The sequence below is a fragment of the Typopeltis vanoorti genome, chromosome 4, assembly GCF_054136105.1.
Source record: "Typopeltis vanoorti isolate ZY-2024b chromosome 4, IOZ_Tvanoo_1.0, whole genome shotgun sequence".
NCBI classification, from domain to species: Eukaryota; Metazoa; Arthropoda; class Arachnida; order Uropygi; family Thelyphonidae; genus Typopeltis; species Typopeltis vanoorti.
The window spans coordinates 108,016,078-108,031,351 of record NC_143552.1 but is presented as its reverse complement, the minus strand read 5'-3'; the positions used below and the strand labels follow the sequence as shown (position 1 = coordinate 108,031,351).

The 15,274-nt window shown below is 33.3% G+C and overlaps 1 protein-coding gene across 1 annotated transcript in view; it reads left to right on the top strand.

Annotated features, from left to right (window-relative positions):
* Positions 1-15,274, top strand: part of Ost48 (dolichyl-diphosphooligosaccharide--protein glycosyltransferase non-catalytic subunit Ost48) — a 98,580-nt gene that overhangs the window by 48,734 nt on the left and 34,572 nt on the right. Inside the window, exons 6-7 of the mRNA XM_090391409.1 lie at positions 45-138; positions 8,315-8,460. Coding sequence (XP_090247535.1) covers positions 45-138; positions 8,315-8,460 — 240 coding nt within the window. The remainder of the gene's footprint in view (positions 1-44; positions 139-8,314; positions 8,461-15,274) is intronic.

Genomic DNA, 15,274 nt, shown 5'->3' with positions numbered 1-15,274 from the left:
TCGTAATTCTTATTAATAGTTTTTGTATTATTGTCTGGTTTCAGAATCATTTCAGATCAAGAAAATTCTTTGATATTAGAAGTTCTGACTGCTTCTTCTGCAGCTTATTGTTATAATCCAGACAATAAAATCACTGAAGTAAGTTTATTTATATTAGTTAAAATCTATTTATGATTTATCCTTCAAAGTTACAAGAGATATGTATTCTGCCATTTTTAACAAACTCAGGGTTCAAATTCCAACCAGGATATGAGAAATATTTATGAGCTTTTCAATTGAAAGTGAATTATAATAGACAAATTCCGTTCTTGTTTTAATCCTATATTCAAGTGTAAGAAAACATGGTTTATGCATGAAGTATTTTCACTACTAAGCTATTTGTATATAGAGGCTCTTGACTTCAAATCAATTGTCTTAGTATCCCATAATGCAAAGAATACTTCCTTTTGGATGTTTATATTGCTAATAACTATGTTTTGACCTTTATTGAGATCTTCCTCAGTGGGAGTTAGACCCAGGAAGATAATGAGGTTAAATATGCAGAAGTCATATATTTCCTATATACAAGTTATACAAAGCATTATGAATAACCCTCTTTTTTTCACTTAAATTCACTGGTTCAGAGAATTTAAAAAATTTTTTGTTTGGTTCTGAAGTATATGGGAACTGCAACATTTTGCATTAATTTAACTGTAGTGTCTTCCTGAGTCTAGTTCCTACTGAGGAGAGCTTTATTTCTCCACCATATAATCAATATTATCATTATTACATGGGCATCTCCATGGAATCTGAAGGCTGATTACTGGAGGCTCACACTATTAATCACAGACAATGTCTGTCTGATACTTCTCCTTGAACCCATTCACTGACATATTCATAACTGCTTCTGATAATCCATTCCACTTATTCACCTCTTTTCATGCAAAAATTCTAGTCTGCGCACCCATAGTAATGCACTCTTGTACAGTATCCAGAAAGTGGTGTACTGGAATTCTTTGTATATTCTCTCCCTTGTCAAGTATTAAAAAAATTGTGTGTCAATCGTAAACTCCTTTAGTAACTTGCATGTTTCTATCATATCTTCCCTCTTCTCTACCTATCAACCAACTTTAGTAATAGCCCACAGATCTTAAGGATCTTCATTGTAACCTTATAGGGTGCATTATATATAGCTGTTCTATCTTAGTCACTTGCCTCTGAATCCTCACCACTTCCTCATTCCCAACACATATAACATGTACTGCACTAGTACCTCTGCAGAACTTTACCTTGGCAATCTGTATATTGTATCCTTGTTCTGCTGCATTTAGTATTTGGGTAATAAATTTAAGGAATTGTTGTCTAGCATTATAATTAACCCTATTTTTTCACCTAAAATTTTATTTTCATGAAGTTATAGACCTATTTAAAACAACAAATGATCTAAAATATGATTTGTTACAGGATCTTTCAAAGTTATCTATGTAAATAACCTTTGTAATATAAATATTAATGCCATATTTCATATGTAAATAGTTTTTCAACCTATTTTCTAAATTCTTATCATCCTGTGATGCAATCAGATTTATCACTTGTCATATGTGAATTGTTTTCTTTGATACTTGTTAATTATGTAATTTAAATAGTAAATAATTGCATTCAAACACATTCTTTATAATTAGAGAATGCTCATTAGTCATGGTATATACGTAGTCACTTAGTTTCTAATATCTAAAAAAAACTGCAGTAGGTTTATTCATTTTTAGAATTTAGTTCATGTGAATGTTAAGAAATAGTGCATGGCAAACTGTTAATTTAATACTTCTCATTGGATTTTTGAATGTGAAGTACATTTCATATTTGTGATCATGAAATTTGCATGATATTGTAAATTTATTGATTTATATTGCAAATGCATTTAGTTCAAAGAATAAAATTAAAATGAAATCCCTTTAGGTCAAAATTTTTTATTAAAAAAAAAGTTTAACTATATTGCAGCACATGTAAATTATAGTTGGGAATTTGTTGAATGTGACTTTTATACAAGAACTGGGAACATTTGTTTCATTTCTATATGCTTCCACAGAATAAACTGATAGGACATCACTGTGAATGCTAAATTGTATGCAGTCATAAAGTGCTATGATTTCATCTTACAAAAATAGTCATTTCTGTGTTGTCTCTTCTCCAGATATTTCTGCTTTTCAGTAGAACTGTATGTATAATGTCTCTACTCACCCTCACTGTTTCTGCTAAACCAACAATAACATGAACAACCATTGCTAACATCCACTTACTGAACTTGCCTCCCATTCATCTGTTATGCCATCTATCTCAGTTCTGTGGAGCAGTCTTCCTCATGAAGCATTCCCCGAAAGACTACAACCTCAACTTCCTCAAAAAGAATCTCAACAGGTTACTTTTCTCTTGACCCATATTCACACACACACACACATCTGATTTGGTACAGTCCTTGTGGCCTTTCATGTGTGGGAATAATAATAAAAAAAAATGCTATTGATTTGGTGAAGGTGTAAAATTTTAAAAGTTAATAAAAGCTAGTAAAATATTATAGATTTCCATTTTTAATTCTTCTCTTCAAGGATTGGGCATTTGCCTGTTCTGGCTTCACTGGTCTTTTTCTCTCTCTCTTTCCCTTTGGTCTATATCTATCCACTTATCTATCCATTTGGTAGCCAATATCTTTCCATTTCTCTCTATATTCCTTGATCTTTTCATTTATGTTATAAATATCTAGTTCTTTTCTGATTTCTTCATTTCTGATATGGTCCAACTGTGTGCATTTTTTTATTGCTCTTAAAAATCTCATGTCTGCAGCTTGTATTTTACTTTCATCTTTCTTTTTAATAGTCAATGTTTCTGAACCATATAATAGAGTGGGAGTGGCCTTACTTTGTAAAATTTTAGTTCAGTTTCTTGTCTTGTTTTTTTATTCAGTGTCTTTTTAATTTTTCCACAAATTTTCTGAAATTTCTTTTTTTTTTTCACCTATATCTTTATCATTTAGGTATGTTATCATGTAGCCTAAATATTTAAACTGTTATCTGTTCTATTATTTTATTTTCTATAAGTGTTTTGATCTAAGATGCTCTCGACCTTTAAATGCTATTACTTTTGTTTTCTTTTGTAAGAGTTTTAAATTCTATTATTTGCTTATTTTGTTTAATTTGTAAACTTATTTTTGAAGGTTATCTTCATTGTTTTGTAATATAATCTGATCATCTGCATACAGCATTATATTGATAACAGTGCTTCTGGTTAACTGTATACCTTATTTTATTGTTGTTTTCCATATTTTAATAATCTGATCAATATATATTGAATAGAGTTTGAAATAAGCTACATCCCTGTCTGACACCCTGATTTATTTCAATCTCTCATCATCAAATTCCTCTGTGTCTTTTCCTACCAACCTGGCAAAGAACACTTGTTTTGCTAATCTTTCCTCTCCCATTCTGTTTAAGTGACCATATTACCTGAGATTAGCTCTGCTAACACATTCCTGGATGCTAACAATGTCAAGTTCTTTACTAATATCCTCATTTTTAATATGATATTGCCATCTGCTCATGCTCCTAATCTTTCTCAGGACTCTCATATCTGCAGTCTCTAGTCTTTGGTCAGGTGTTTCACTTCTAATCCAGTGCTCAGATCTATAAGTTAAAATTTATGTTTTGACTAATTTCTCTCTTATTCCATATAAATTTATTCAGTTGACTTTTCCATAACAGCTTTGTTGATTCTGTTGTCTATTTCCATATTTAATTTGCCATCTTCATTAAAAATCCTGCCTAAGTGACTGAAATATTTTACTTGTTCTGTAGGTTCACCATTCATAATGCAGGTGATATTTTCAATGCTTCTGCCTATTTTCATTGTCTTTGTTTTGTTATTGATGACCATACCATATCTATTACAGTTATTCAATTTAGTTAGGGAATCTTGCAGACTTGTAGCAGATTTATTTAGAAGTATAACATCATCTGCATAAAGCAAAGAACTGACATTAACATCTCCAATTTTGATATCAGGTTTAATACCACTTTCCTTCATAATGTGATCCATATAGATAATGAATAAATAATTTCAATCTCTTCTGTTAATTTATTACCTAACTGTATTTTTGTATCTTTATATAATCTGTAAAAGGCCACATGAGTCTCTAAATTAAATTCTCATTTTTTTTTTTTCAATAATTTGTTTTAACACATAAATATTGTCTACACGTGATCTTCCTTGTCTAAAGCTATTTTGTTCTTCTGAGAGTAGATTGTTTGCAATATTTCTAAGTCTTTTATTGAGGATTTTACTGTCAATTTTGTAACCTGTATTTAATAAACTTATTCCTCTGTAATTTCCACAATCGTCTCTGTCTCCTTTCTTAAGTATAGATATAATCTTAGCTTTTAACCATTCTGATGGAACCTCACATTTTATCCAACAGTTATTTATTAATTTTAAGAATCTATGATGTAAATACAGGCAGCCCTCGGTTTATGCCGATTCACAATAATGCCGGTTGCCTGTGCGTGCTTTCTTACTGTGGTGTGGTTGACTGAGAAACGATGCTAGCAGGCACTCTAGTGTTTGAGTGTTTACCGAGCTACTACGACGTATATGTCTCAACATATACAACATATGTTTAATGTTGAATCTACCTAATTGTTCTATTTAATTTTTTTTATGTACATGCATATTTAAATTGATAAAGTACGTAATTGCATACCATGTCTGATAATAGAAGTTCAGAAAAATTAACAGAACTTGGTGTTAAGAAGGTGTAGAAATCAATCACACTTGAAAAGAAGATGGAGGATATTCGAAGAATGGAAGATGGGCAGACACGTGCTAATGTCTGTAGAAGTATGAACTTACCTCCATCGGCTGTTACTACAATTATGAAAAATGCAGATAGAATAAAATGGTCTGCACAACAATCTACAGCAGGCACTAAATGCAAAACATGTACGCTATGGCAGGGGTTGAAGAAACATTTTTAGGAAGCAAAGGTTGGTTCACGAGATTTAAGTCTCGAAGTAAGTGCCACAGCGTCAAATTATGTGGTGAGGCGGCAAGTGCAGATGTTGCGGCAGCGGCTGCTTTTCCTAAAGAATTTCAAGACTGTGTAGAACAAGGAAGTTATCCTCCTGATCTCATTTTTAATGTTGATGAGACTGGGCTCTACTGGAAAAAATTGCCATCATGCACCTTCATTTCCTGTGAAGAACGTTCTGCTCCAGGTTTTAAAGCTGCAAAAGATAGACTTATGCTTTTGTTGGGTGCAAATGTCTCTGGAACTTTGAAGCTTAAACCAATGTTGGTGTATCATTCACAGACACCACGCACCTTCAAGGGTCTCAAAGCTATGCTGCCAGTCTATTGGAAATGGAACAAGAAAGCTTGGGTTACACAAGACGTTTATATAGATTGGTACACAAATTATTTTTGTCCTACCATGCTTCGCTTCTGTAAAGAAAATGATTTGCCAGCCAAGGCATTGCTCCTCTTGTATAATGCCCCTGGACATCCTGAAAACCTTGCTGAAGTAAGAACACCATTGGATGTCAAGGTTGTTTACATGTCCCCAAACACATCTCTCTTGCAACCGATGGATCAGGGGATTATATCAATTTTCAATGTCTATTACCTCCATATAATTATGGAAATGGTAAGAGTCTTTGACACTTCAGGAAAAACTATTAAAGACTATTGGCAGTCATTCGATATTTTAAAGGGCATTAACAACATTGAGGCAGCTTGGAATGACGTGTCAGCAAAGTGTTTAAAAGGAGCATGGCAAAAACTTCTTCCAGCATTTATGCATGACTTCGAGGAATTAGAGCAAGAGGAGAATGTTATTGAAGATGTTACCAAGCTTGCATAAGAAGTGGGATTGTACGATATTACAGCTGAAGATGGGACAGAAGTCTTAGAGGACCACGATAATCTGCTTTCCAATGAAGACTTAAAAGAATTAGCCAAACAATTAAGTCAACATCCAAAGGAGGAGAAAGAAAAAAAAGAAGGTCCTCTGAGAGAGATGAAGATGGCCAATTTACAGAATATCTTTGCAAGCATAGAAACATTGACTGATGAACTCTGTGAAATGGACCACGATTGGGAACTGAGTACGAACGTAAAAAGGAGTGTAATCGCATCTATTCAACCTTATACTGAACTCCTTAAAGAAAGAAAATCTAGGCAGTTAACGCGGGATACTTTTTTTAAAAAAAATGCAGGTGATCTGAAACCAGGAACTTCAACATAGAAATATGTAATATCTTTTTGAAGTTTCATATTTTTTGTATATAATTTTGTTTTGTTTTCGTTATTAATAATTTTATCTTAACAAATAGATATGTATGTATTATCAAAGTTTTAAATATAATAATGTTACACATACTTCATGTGCATATTTTTTGACTGCGCAGAACATAACTTCATGCCTTCCATTAAATTGGGTTCGTTTTATGCCGATTCAGTTTACACCTGTTTTTTTCAGGAATGGAACTGAGGTGTAAACCGAGGGCTGCCTGTATTCTCCACCATATTTCCAAAGCTCTGTATTTATGCCATCTAATCTGGTTGATTTTCTATTTTTTGATACCTTTATTGCTTTTAGTTCTTCCAATTTTATTGGTTCTATATCAGTACTGATTTCTTTATTATTATTTTCTGTTATTAAATTTGGGTCATACCATAAATTCTTATTATGTTCTGTTCATTATTTCTCTTGTATTATGTTGATTTGTGCTGTATCTTTCTTTGTTGTTTAATTTTCCTAATATTTTGTAGGCTATGTCTTCTTCTCTTTTATTAATAAATCTATCCCAAGAAACTTGGTGAGCTTTCTGTACTATGGTTGTAGCTATATTTCTTTTGTTTTTGTATATTTCTTATGTTTCCTTTGTATGCTTTTGAAGAAGTGATTTGTATGCCATTTGTTTTTCTTTTATTGCATTTTCTATATCTGTGTTCCAGATTTTTAATGTTTTCTTTTTCTTTCTAAGTACTTCAGAGGCTGCTTTATGGATTATCTTTATTCTGGTCTTTAAGCTTTTCCATTGTTCTATATCTTCACTGATTTGGGCTTCTTTTAGGTAATTTGTTAATCGTGATTGATATAATATTCTAATGCTTTCTCCTTGTAATAGATATACTTTGTATATTTGTTCTATTTTTTTGTTTTTTCTTATTTACTTCCTTTCTCCATTTTGCTAGTATTTCTATTTTAAAGACTACTAAGTAATGATCTGAAAAAATTTCACTTCCTCTGTAAGCATGTACATCTCTCAGTCGTGGAGCTAGTTTCTGATTAGTAATTCCAAGTATATGTATTTAAAAGAACCAATACTTCTTTTTTTTGAAAAGAAGTATTGGTTCTTTTAAAGTTATTGAAAGTACAGAAATCTAATAGTTCTTGACCATTGTTATTCATGCAAATTTCCCCATATTTTCTTTAGACATTTGGGATCGGATTATTTCCAACTCTAGCATTAAGATCTCCTGCTATTAATATATAGCCATTTTTATTACATTTATTTAACTGATTTTTGTAGTTCCTCATAAAACTGTTCGGAATCCTCTTTCCTACCTTCTTCAGGAGAATATACTCCTATGATATATAAGTAATTTCTATTTGTTTTTAATTTCTGTTATAATCCCGTAATTTACAAAATTGTACTTTTGTATTCTATTTTCCCATTTATTATCGATTAAAATGGCCACACCACTAGAAGCTCTGATATGTTGGTCCACTCTACTATATAGCATAGCAAAAGCATCTATATCTTTTGTTCCCTTTAATTCCTTTTTTTTTGTTTCTGTTATCACAACTATATTAATATTTTTAATTTTTAGTTGTTTTACTAATTCTGATTCCTTTGTTGTTATGTTTCACATATTCCATGTGGCTACTTTAAAAATGTCTGAAATTCCTAATCGGTTACCTTTATCCTTACTTGGTCATTTTCTGTTGTTTTGGTCTGATGAATTTTCCAGTTCAAGTGTCTTGAGTTATAGAAATTTTTTACTAGGTAAGGTAACCAGCCTTATGCAAAACCCCTACCTCTTGACCTGTGCAGCTATGGAGGCCCTACAAGTAGCTTAGCTACTGCTGGCATAGCTCTTGAGGTCATTGGTGTATGCAAACCTCCTTACCACTTCAAGTTGGAGATACCATTAAGGAGGCATTTTTAATTACTAAAATCAAATCTCTTAAATATATTTTATAATGATATTAATGATTTTAATTTCCAGCCTTTTTCCCTTCCCTGGAATGTCTGAACTAATTCTTTTTGTTTTTTCATTGTAGTATCCACATGCTGTAGGCAAAAGCACTCTCCTAATTTCAGCTCTTCAGTCGAGAAACAACGCAAGGGTTATTTTCTCAGGTTCACTAGATTTTTTTAGTGATCACTTCTTTCAATCTAGTATTCAAAAAGCCCATGGTGGTAAAAGGTAAGTAAAAATTTTGGGTATAGTTTACAAGAGGTGGTCAGTAGTTTATTGCTGATTTCTTATTGTAAGTTTCTAGTAATTCTAGTGAATAATCAAATCAACACTTATTTCAAGCATAAAGATATTTACAAGATATTTACACTTGTCTCACCTAATGGTTTCCACAAGAACTAAGTATGAACTAAATATTCAAGTTCTGTTTGGAAACTAGACATGCAGAGGTGAGAAAATGCACTCTGACCTGTTATTGTTAATGCTGCAGCAATGGGTAACACTGATGTTATTAGGATTTACCAGGATGAATTATTTAGATGTTGTGGAAGAACTAGCCTTAAAATATATTGATGTAGAGAGTCCATAGGATGGTTTCAAGGTGTCTGCATGAAACTGGTCTGTTTTAGGAGGTAGATAAAAGCAAAAACAAATTTGAGTAGTGAGGTAATGCAGTTAACTGCTTAAAGGAGAGAAGGTACATCTTAATGAAAATAGACTAGATACATAAAAAAATAATAAAAAAAAAAAATCAGCTAACGCCTTTTTGTTCCCATATAGGGAGTAGGTGAGGCCGTTTTTTAGCCCTATCTAACTTTTGGAGACTGAGTGGGCAGTTCAATCTCCACTGGTAGCCAATCAGAGATAGCTGGCGCAAGGCTATCACTAATTAATCAGCAAGCAGTGAAGAAGGCGGCTAGTAAGTGCCGCCATCTGGTGGTCCCTAACACAATATTTTTAATGTCTGAAAATAGCGTGGGTTTGACGGCCGATTTTCTTGAGTTTATGGGACGTTTAAGTTTCCACAAGGAAAAACTCAGTAGCCAGTGCCAGAGATCAATTAACTCTGGAACCGGTAGAGAAAAGGCTTAGAAAAAGTTCCTGTTGTCGGCGACTAGATTTGAACGCCTTTCATCGTGCGGTCAAGTGCTGTAGAGTGCAAACACCACTTCTACTGAGCTACCCAGGCTATAAAAAATAAATAAGCAAAATCACAGTTGATAGCATCTTTGATATTTTTTCTGTCTTTTGTTGTAGGTAGTTTTCTTTAAATGATTTCAATTTGTAAACCTACAACACCAGAAGTGATGCATTCATATTCGTGTGAAAGTAGAGCATTAGAACTGCTGTTTAGCTGTGTGATAATTTCTTAATGATGCCTAATTTCTGATTTGCAGAATGATTAAGAAGTTTTGTGACCATGTTCACCAATAACTGTAGACTCCCTATACATAGAGATGCTTAATAATTAACCATTAGGAAGTCTGATAAGGAAGCTGAGAAATGGCAAAGTGCTGTTTGATTGATTTTCTCTGAAAACTCATGTTGCTCAAGTTTGGAAACTGCTAAATTAGAAATACTGTCTTATTAACTTAATAGTTCCTCTCAACTCTGTTAGTTACATGCAGCACATAGCGTAAGTTTTTGGTTTAATTGTTTTAATTTTCAGTTGGCTTCCATATTTTGTTCACTCTACCACTTATTGAAGCAAGGCAAGCAAAATACAAATGCAGCCTTGATAATTGAAACCTGTTAACCTGAACTATTTTTATCTTGCATAAACTGCTATTTTCTTGAAACATCAACATCTAGCAGTATGCACAACCACCTTTCAGCAAAAAAGTCAAATAAGGAATTGTGAAGCTTTTATGCAAAAGCCATTTTTAAATTTGGTTATATATCTGTAAACTATTTAAGACTAAAATAAAGGAAACATTTTATATTAGAAGATTTTGAATTTTCTTCTGTAAATGATATAAAAAAAGTGATTATTTTATTAAAGGGACAACTACCATTTTCTGTATAATATTTGATTTATTTTTGATAACTGAACTGGAGAGAAATAAGAATGGATTCATTAATTAAACAGTAATATTCAGCATCAGTTAATAAACTAATTTCAAGTTCATGGAATTGATAATTCAAATACACATTTTCAAAGGAGTTCATCATCATCAAATTCCTGACATGTACCCTCAAGGGGTGTACAGGATATGATAGTACTACATGAAAAATTGACATCATTACTAACTTCCTATCTACAATTTTCCTTCAAATCAGTCTGTTACTTGTCAAGACTCCAATATTATCATTAACAGATCTTATATTTCTATCGTCTAAGGCACATTGTACCGTATCCATCCAAATATCTTGGTCTTCCTCCGGTTCATTTTCCTACCAACCTGGCAGAGAACACATGTTTTGCTAATCTTTCTTCGCCCATTCTGTTTAAGTGACCATACCACCTGAGATTAGCTCTGCTAATGCATTCCTGGATGCCGACAATGTCAGGTTCTTTCCTAATATCCTCATTTTTAATATGATATTGCCATTGAGCCATCTGTTCACGTCTCTAATCTTTCTCAAGACTCTCATATCTGCGGTCTCTAGTCTTGGGTCAAGTGTTTTACTTCTGACCCAGCTCTCAGATCAATAAGTTAAAACACTATCTTAATAAGTTTGAACACTGTCTTGTATGCAGCTAATTTAGTGTTCTGACTGATTTCTCTCTTATTCCACATGAATTTATTCATTTGACTTCCTACCTTACCAGCTTTGTTGATTCTCTTGTCTATTTCTATGTTTAATTTACCATCCTCAATAAAAATCGTGCCTAAGTAGCTGAAATGTTTTACTTGTTCCACAGGTTACCTGTTCACAACACAGTTGACATTTTCAACAATTCTACCTATTTTCATTGTCTTTGTCTTTTTAATGCTGACCTTCATACCATATCTATTACAACAGTTATTCAGTTTAGTCAGGGAATCTTGCAAACTTGTAGTGGATTTATTTGGAAGTATAGCATCGTCCGCATAAAGCAAAGAGCTGACATTAACATCTCCAATTCTGATATCATGTTTAAACCACTTCATAATGTGATCCATATAGATAACGAATAACAGAGGGGATAATGTACATCCTTGTCTCACACCAGATTTAACATTAAACCATCTTCCTGTACTTCCTTCAATTCTAACTGCCGACTAAGTATTGCTTGATGTAATAATGCCCCATTGACACCATATAACTGTAGCATATTGAATAGCTTCTCTCTTGGCACCTTGTCATATGCCTTTTCCAGATTGACAAAACTTAAATACAGATCCGTGTTATATTCCCATGATTTCTCAACTATTTGTCATAAAGTGAAGATCTGATCGTGACAGCCTCTATTTGGCCTGAATCCAACTTGTTCTTCACCAAACTTTTCTTCCACAATTCTTCTCTACCGTTTCTCAAGTATACGTGCATAAATCTTACCAGGAACAACACCCAGTAGGGAAATACCTCTTAATTCTCACGTTCAATTTTATTTCCCTTTTTTATATATGGATACTATGAGAGCTTTACTCCAATCATCAGGAATTCGTCTCTCTGTCCAGGCCTTCTGAACTATGCAGTGCAGCCACTGTAACACTTTTATACTACCATACTTCAGCATTTCTGGTTGAATATCATCTAATCCTGCTGCCTTTCCACATTTCAAGCCTTTGATAGCTTTTTCTACTTCAAGTATGGATATGTATTCCTGACTGTATGCCTGTTGAGTGTTTTTTACCACTGTGCTATCACTGCTTGTTTCATTTAGCAATTTTTCGAAGTAATTACTCCATACTTCAAGGATATCTTTTTCTCCTGTTTTCATGTCAACTTCATCATCTCTAACTTCTTTACAGTACTCTTTCCTCCATTTCTAACCTTCTTCAATAACCTCCAGAATATCTTACCACCTTCTTGATATTTATTTTCTATGTTCTTGCCAAAGTCCTCCCATGACTTTTGTTTAGCTAGTTTTACACAGAGTTTAGCTTTCTTACATTTGTCTCTGTATTCTCTAAGAGCAAAAGCTGACTTATTTGCCAGGAACTTTTGATATGCTTTCTTCTTTTCCTTCACTGCCTCTTTAACTTCCTGTGTCCACCATGGAGTTCTGATTTTTCTATCCTTGCAAACAATATCACCTCTCTGGTTGAATCAATGAGGGTTTTCTCCAAGGTTTGGTTCCTGTTCTCAAATTCTTTCATTTTTTCTTTAATAATCTTTGTGTATTTTAGTCTACAGTTCACATCTGAGAGCTGCTCAACTTTAATTTCTTTAAAACTTTTTTACATGTTCTTTTCAATATGAAATTCAATTTTGTTCTGCACAAGAACAAATAGTGATTGCTTCTAATTTCACATCCTCTGTACACTCTGGTGTCCTGCGCCAGGAAAAAAAAAACAAAACTATCAACAATAACATAGTCAATGAGACTTTTCTTATTCCTTGCCTCTTCTCTCCATGTGAATTTGTGCACATGTTGGAACATGGTGTTAGTAATAACCAGTTCATGTCCTGAGCAGAAATCCAACAAATATTTGCCATTATTATTAGCTTTGCTCTTTTCTCCAAATTTTCCCAAAATATTTTTGTATGTCTGACAATCATTTCCTACTCTGCTATTTAGATCCCCAACAAGGACCAACTTTTACTTTTACATTGTGTCAGTTGCTTTTTCTAAAGCATCAAAAAATTCCTCCACTTCTACCTTAGTAGAACCTTCTGTGGGACCATAGGCACAAATAAGTCTCATTCTCCAATTCCCCGTTCTGATATTTGCCCACATCACTCTACTTGAGACTGCCTGCCATTCAAGAAGATTAGCCTAGTATTTTGTGTTGAATACTATTACTATTCCTTTTCCTTGATTGTCATTTCCTGAATATAACATTTTGTATTTATTGTTCAGGAAGATCACACCAGTTTTTTTTTTTTTTTTTTTTTTTTTTTTTTTTGTTTCAGTCACTCCTATTATGTCGATCTGGTACTTATCTAATTCCTGAGCTGGTGCCATTTCTATTGCCATTCGGGTTTCGTATGTTGATAGTACCGATCTTGAACTCTGGTGAAAGCAGTTCATTTATCTGTAATTTTATTAAATTACAGATAAATGAATCATATATAAAGGAGGAGGGGATATTTGTGAATTGCATATATCAGGTTTGTAGAAAATGTTGCTCATAGTGGTTTATTGTATTACTTATTGAAGTGTAATTATATGTTCTGTCAGTTCTATAAATTATGTCAACCTTGCAACAGTTTCCCTTCTTTTTATTGTGATGTTTTTATAGATAATACGCCATGGTGTAATCATTAAACAGACATATGAGGGTGGTCTGAAAAGTTCTCAACCTCGACCATAGATGGCAACACTATCAGCACGATTTTTTTTTTCTAATTTGGTGCATTTGTCATAAGCATCCATGTGAAATTGCAAGTCATTCTATCAAGTAGTTGGTTTTATACAGCTCTCTGAAGCAAAAGTGGTGTCTGTATTCCATGAAATGGATAAAATTGAGTATCGTGCAGTTATGAAATTCTTTGTAAAAGAAGGTTTAACACTAAAAGAAATTCATTCGAAGTTTATAAAAGTTTATGCACACTCTTCTCCTTTGTTTTCGATAATTAACGAATGGGCTGCCGAGTTTAAACGGGCCATACCAGCCTTGAAGATGATCCATGTGAAGGATGTCCAAAAAGTATAACAACACCAGAAATCATTGATCTAGTGCACAATATGGTATTGGATGACCCTGGAGTCAAAGAGCGTGAAATTGCTGAGACTATAGGTATTTCGAAAGAATGTGTAGAATATATTTTACATGAAGAATTGCAAATGAAAAAGCTTTGCGCAAGCTGCGTTTGCTTACAGCAGATCAAAAACACACTTGCATGAAAATCTTTGAACAGTGCTTGGAGTGTTTTAACAAGAATAAAACTGATTTTGTGCATTGATTTATTACTATGGATGAGACTTGGATTTACTATTACACACTAGAATCCAAACAGCAGTCAACAGTGGACAGAAGTTTGGATTCTAGTGTGTAATAGTAAATCCAAGTCTCATCCATAGTAATAAATCAATGCACAAAATCAGTTTTATTCTTGTTAAAACGCTCCAAGCACTGTTCAAAGATTTTCATGCAAGTGTGTTTTTGATCTGCTGTAAGCAAACGCAGCACCCATCTTGCGCAAAGCTTTTTCATTTGCAATTCTTCATGTAAAATATATTCTACAGTGGTTCAGTGCCAAAGAAGACAAAGTCAGTTCCATCAGCAGGAAAGGTCATGGCATCGGTGTTTTGGGATGATAAAGGTGTTTTGTTTATTAATTATCTTGAAAAACTGTAAAACAATAACTGGAGAATATTATTCCGATCTTTTAACCAGACTAGACGAAAATATTCGTGAGAAAAGACCCAGTTTGCAGAAGAAAAAATCATTTTTCATCAGGACAATGCGCCTGACCACAAAAGTGTTTTGGCAATGGGAAAATTAAGGGATCTGCACTATGAATTGTTGGAACATCCACCCTATTCCCCAGATTTGGCTCCCTCTGACTTTTGTCTCTTCCCAAAACTAAAACTCTTCCTTGCTGGTCAGCATTTTTCTTCGAATCAAGAGCTGATTGCAGCTGTAGACGGGTATTTTGCAGATCTTACTGAGAACCACTACAGGGATGGGATAATGGCGCTGGAGCACCTCTGGAATAAATGTATTAGTCTTAAGAGAGATTATGTTGAAAAATAAAAATAATTTTGAAATTATAAATTCACCCTCGTATTGCTAGATATTTATATGTACTTCACTTATTCGGTGCATAAATAGTTTTAGAAGGAAACGTTATATATTTATAAACTCAAAATAAGAAAATATTTTCTATACCATGAAGACAGTTCATAAATATTAGATATAATGAAAATTCTATGAAAAAACTTGAAACTGGTGTACCACATATATTAAACAAATGTGTAAAAATGTACCTGTTCGATGCAGTTAGG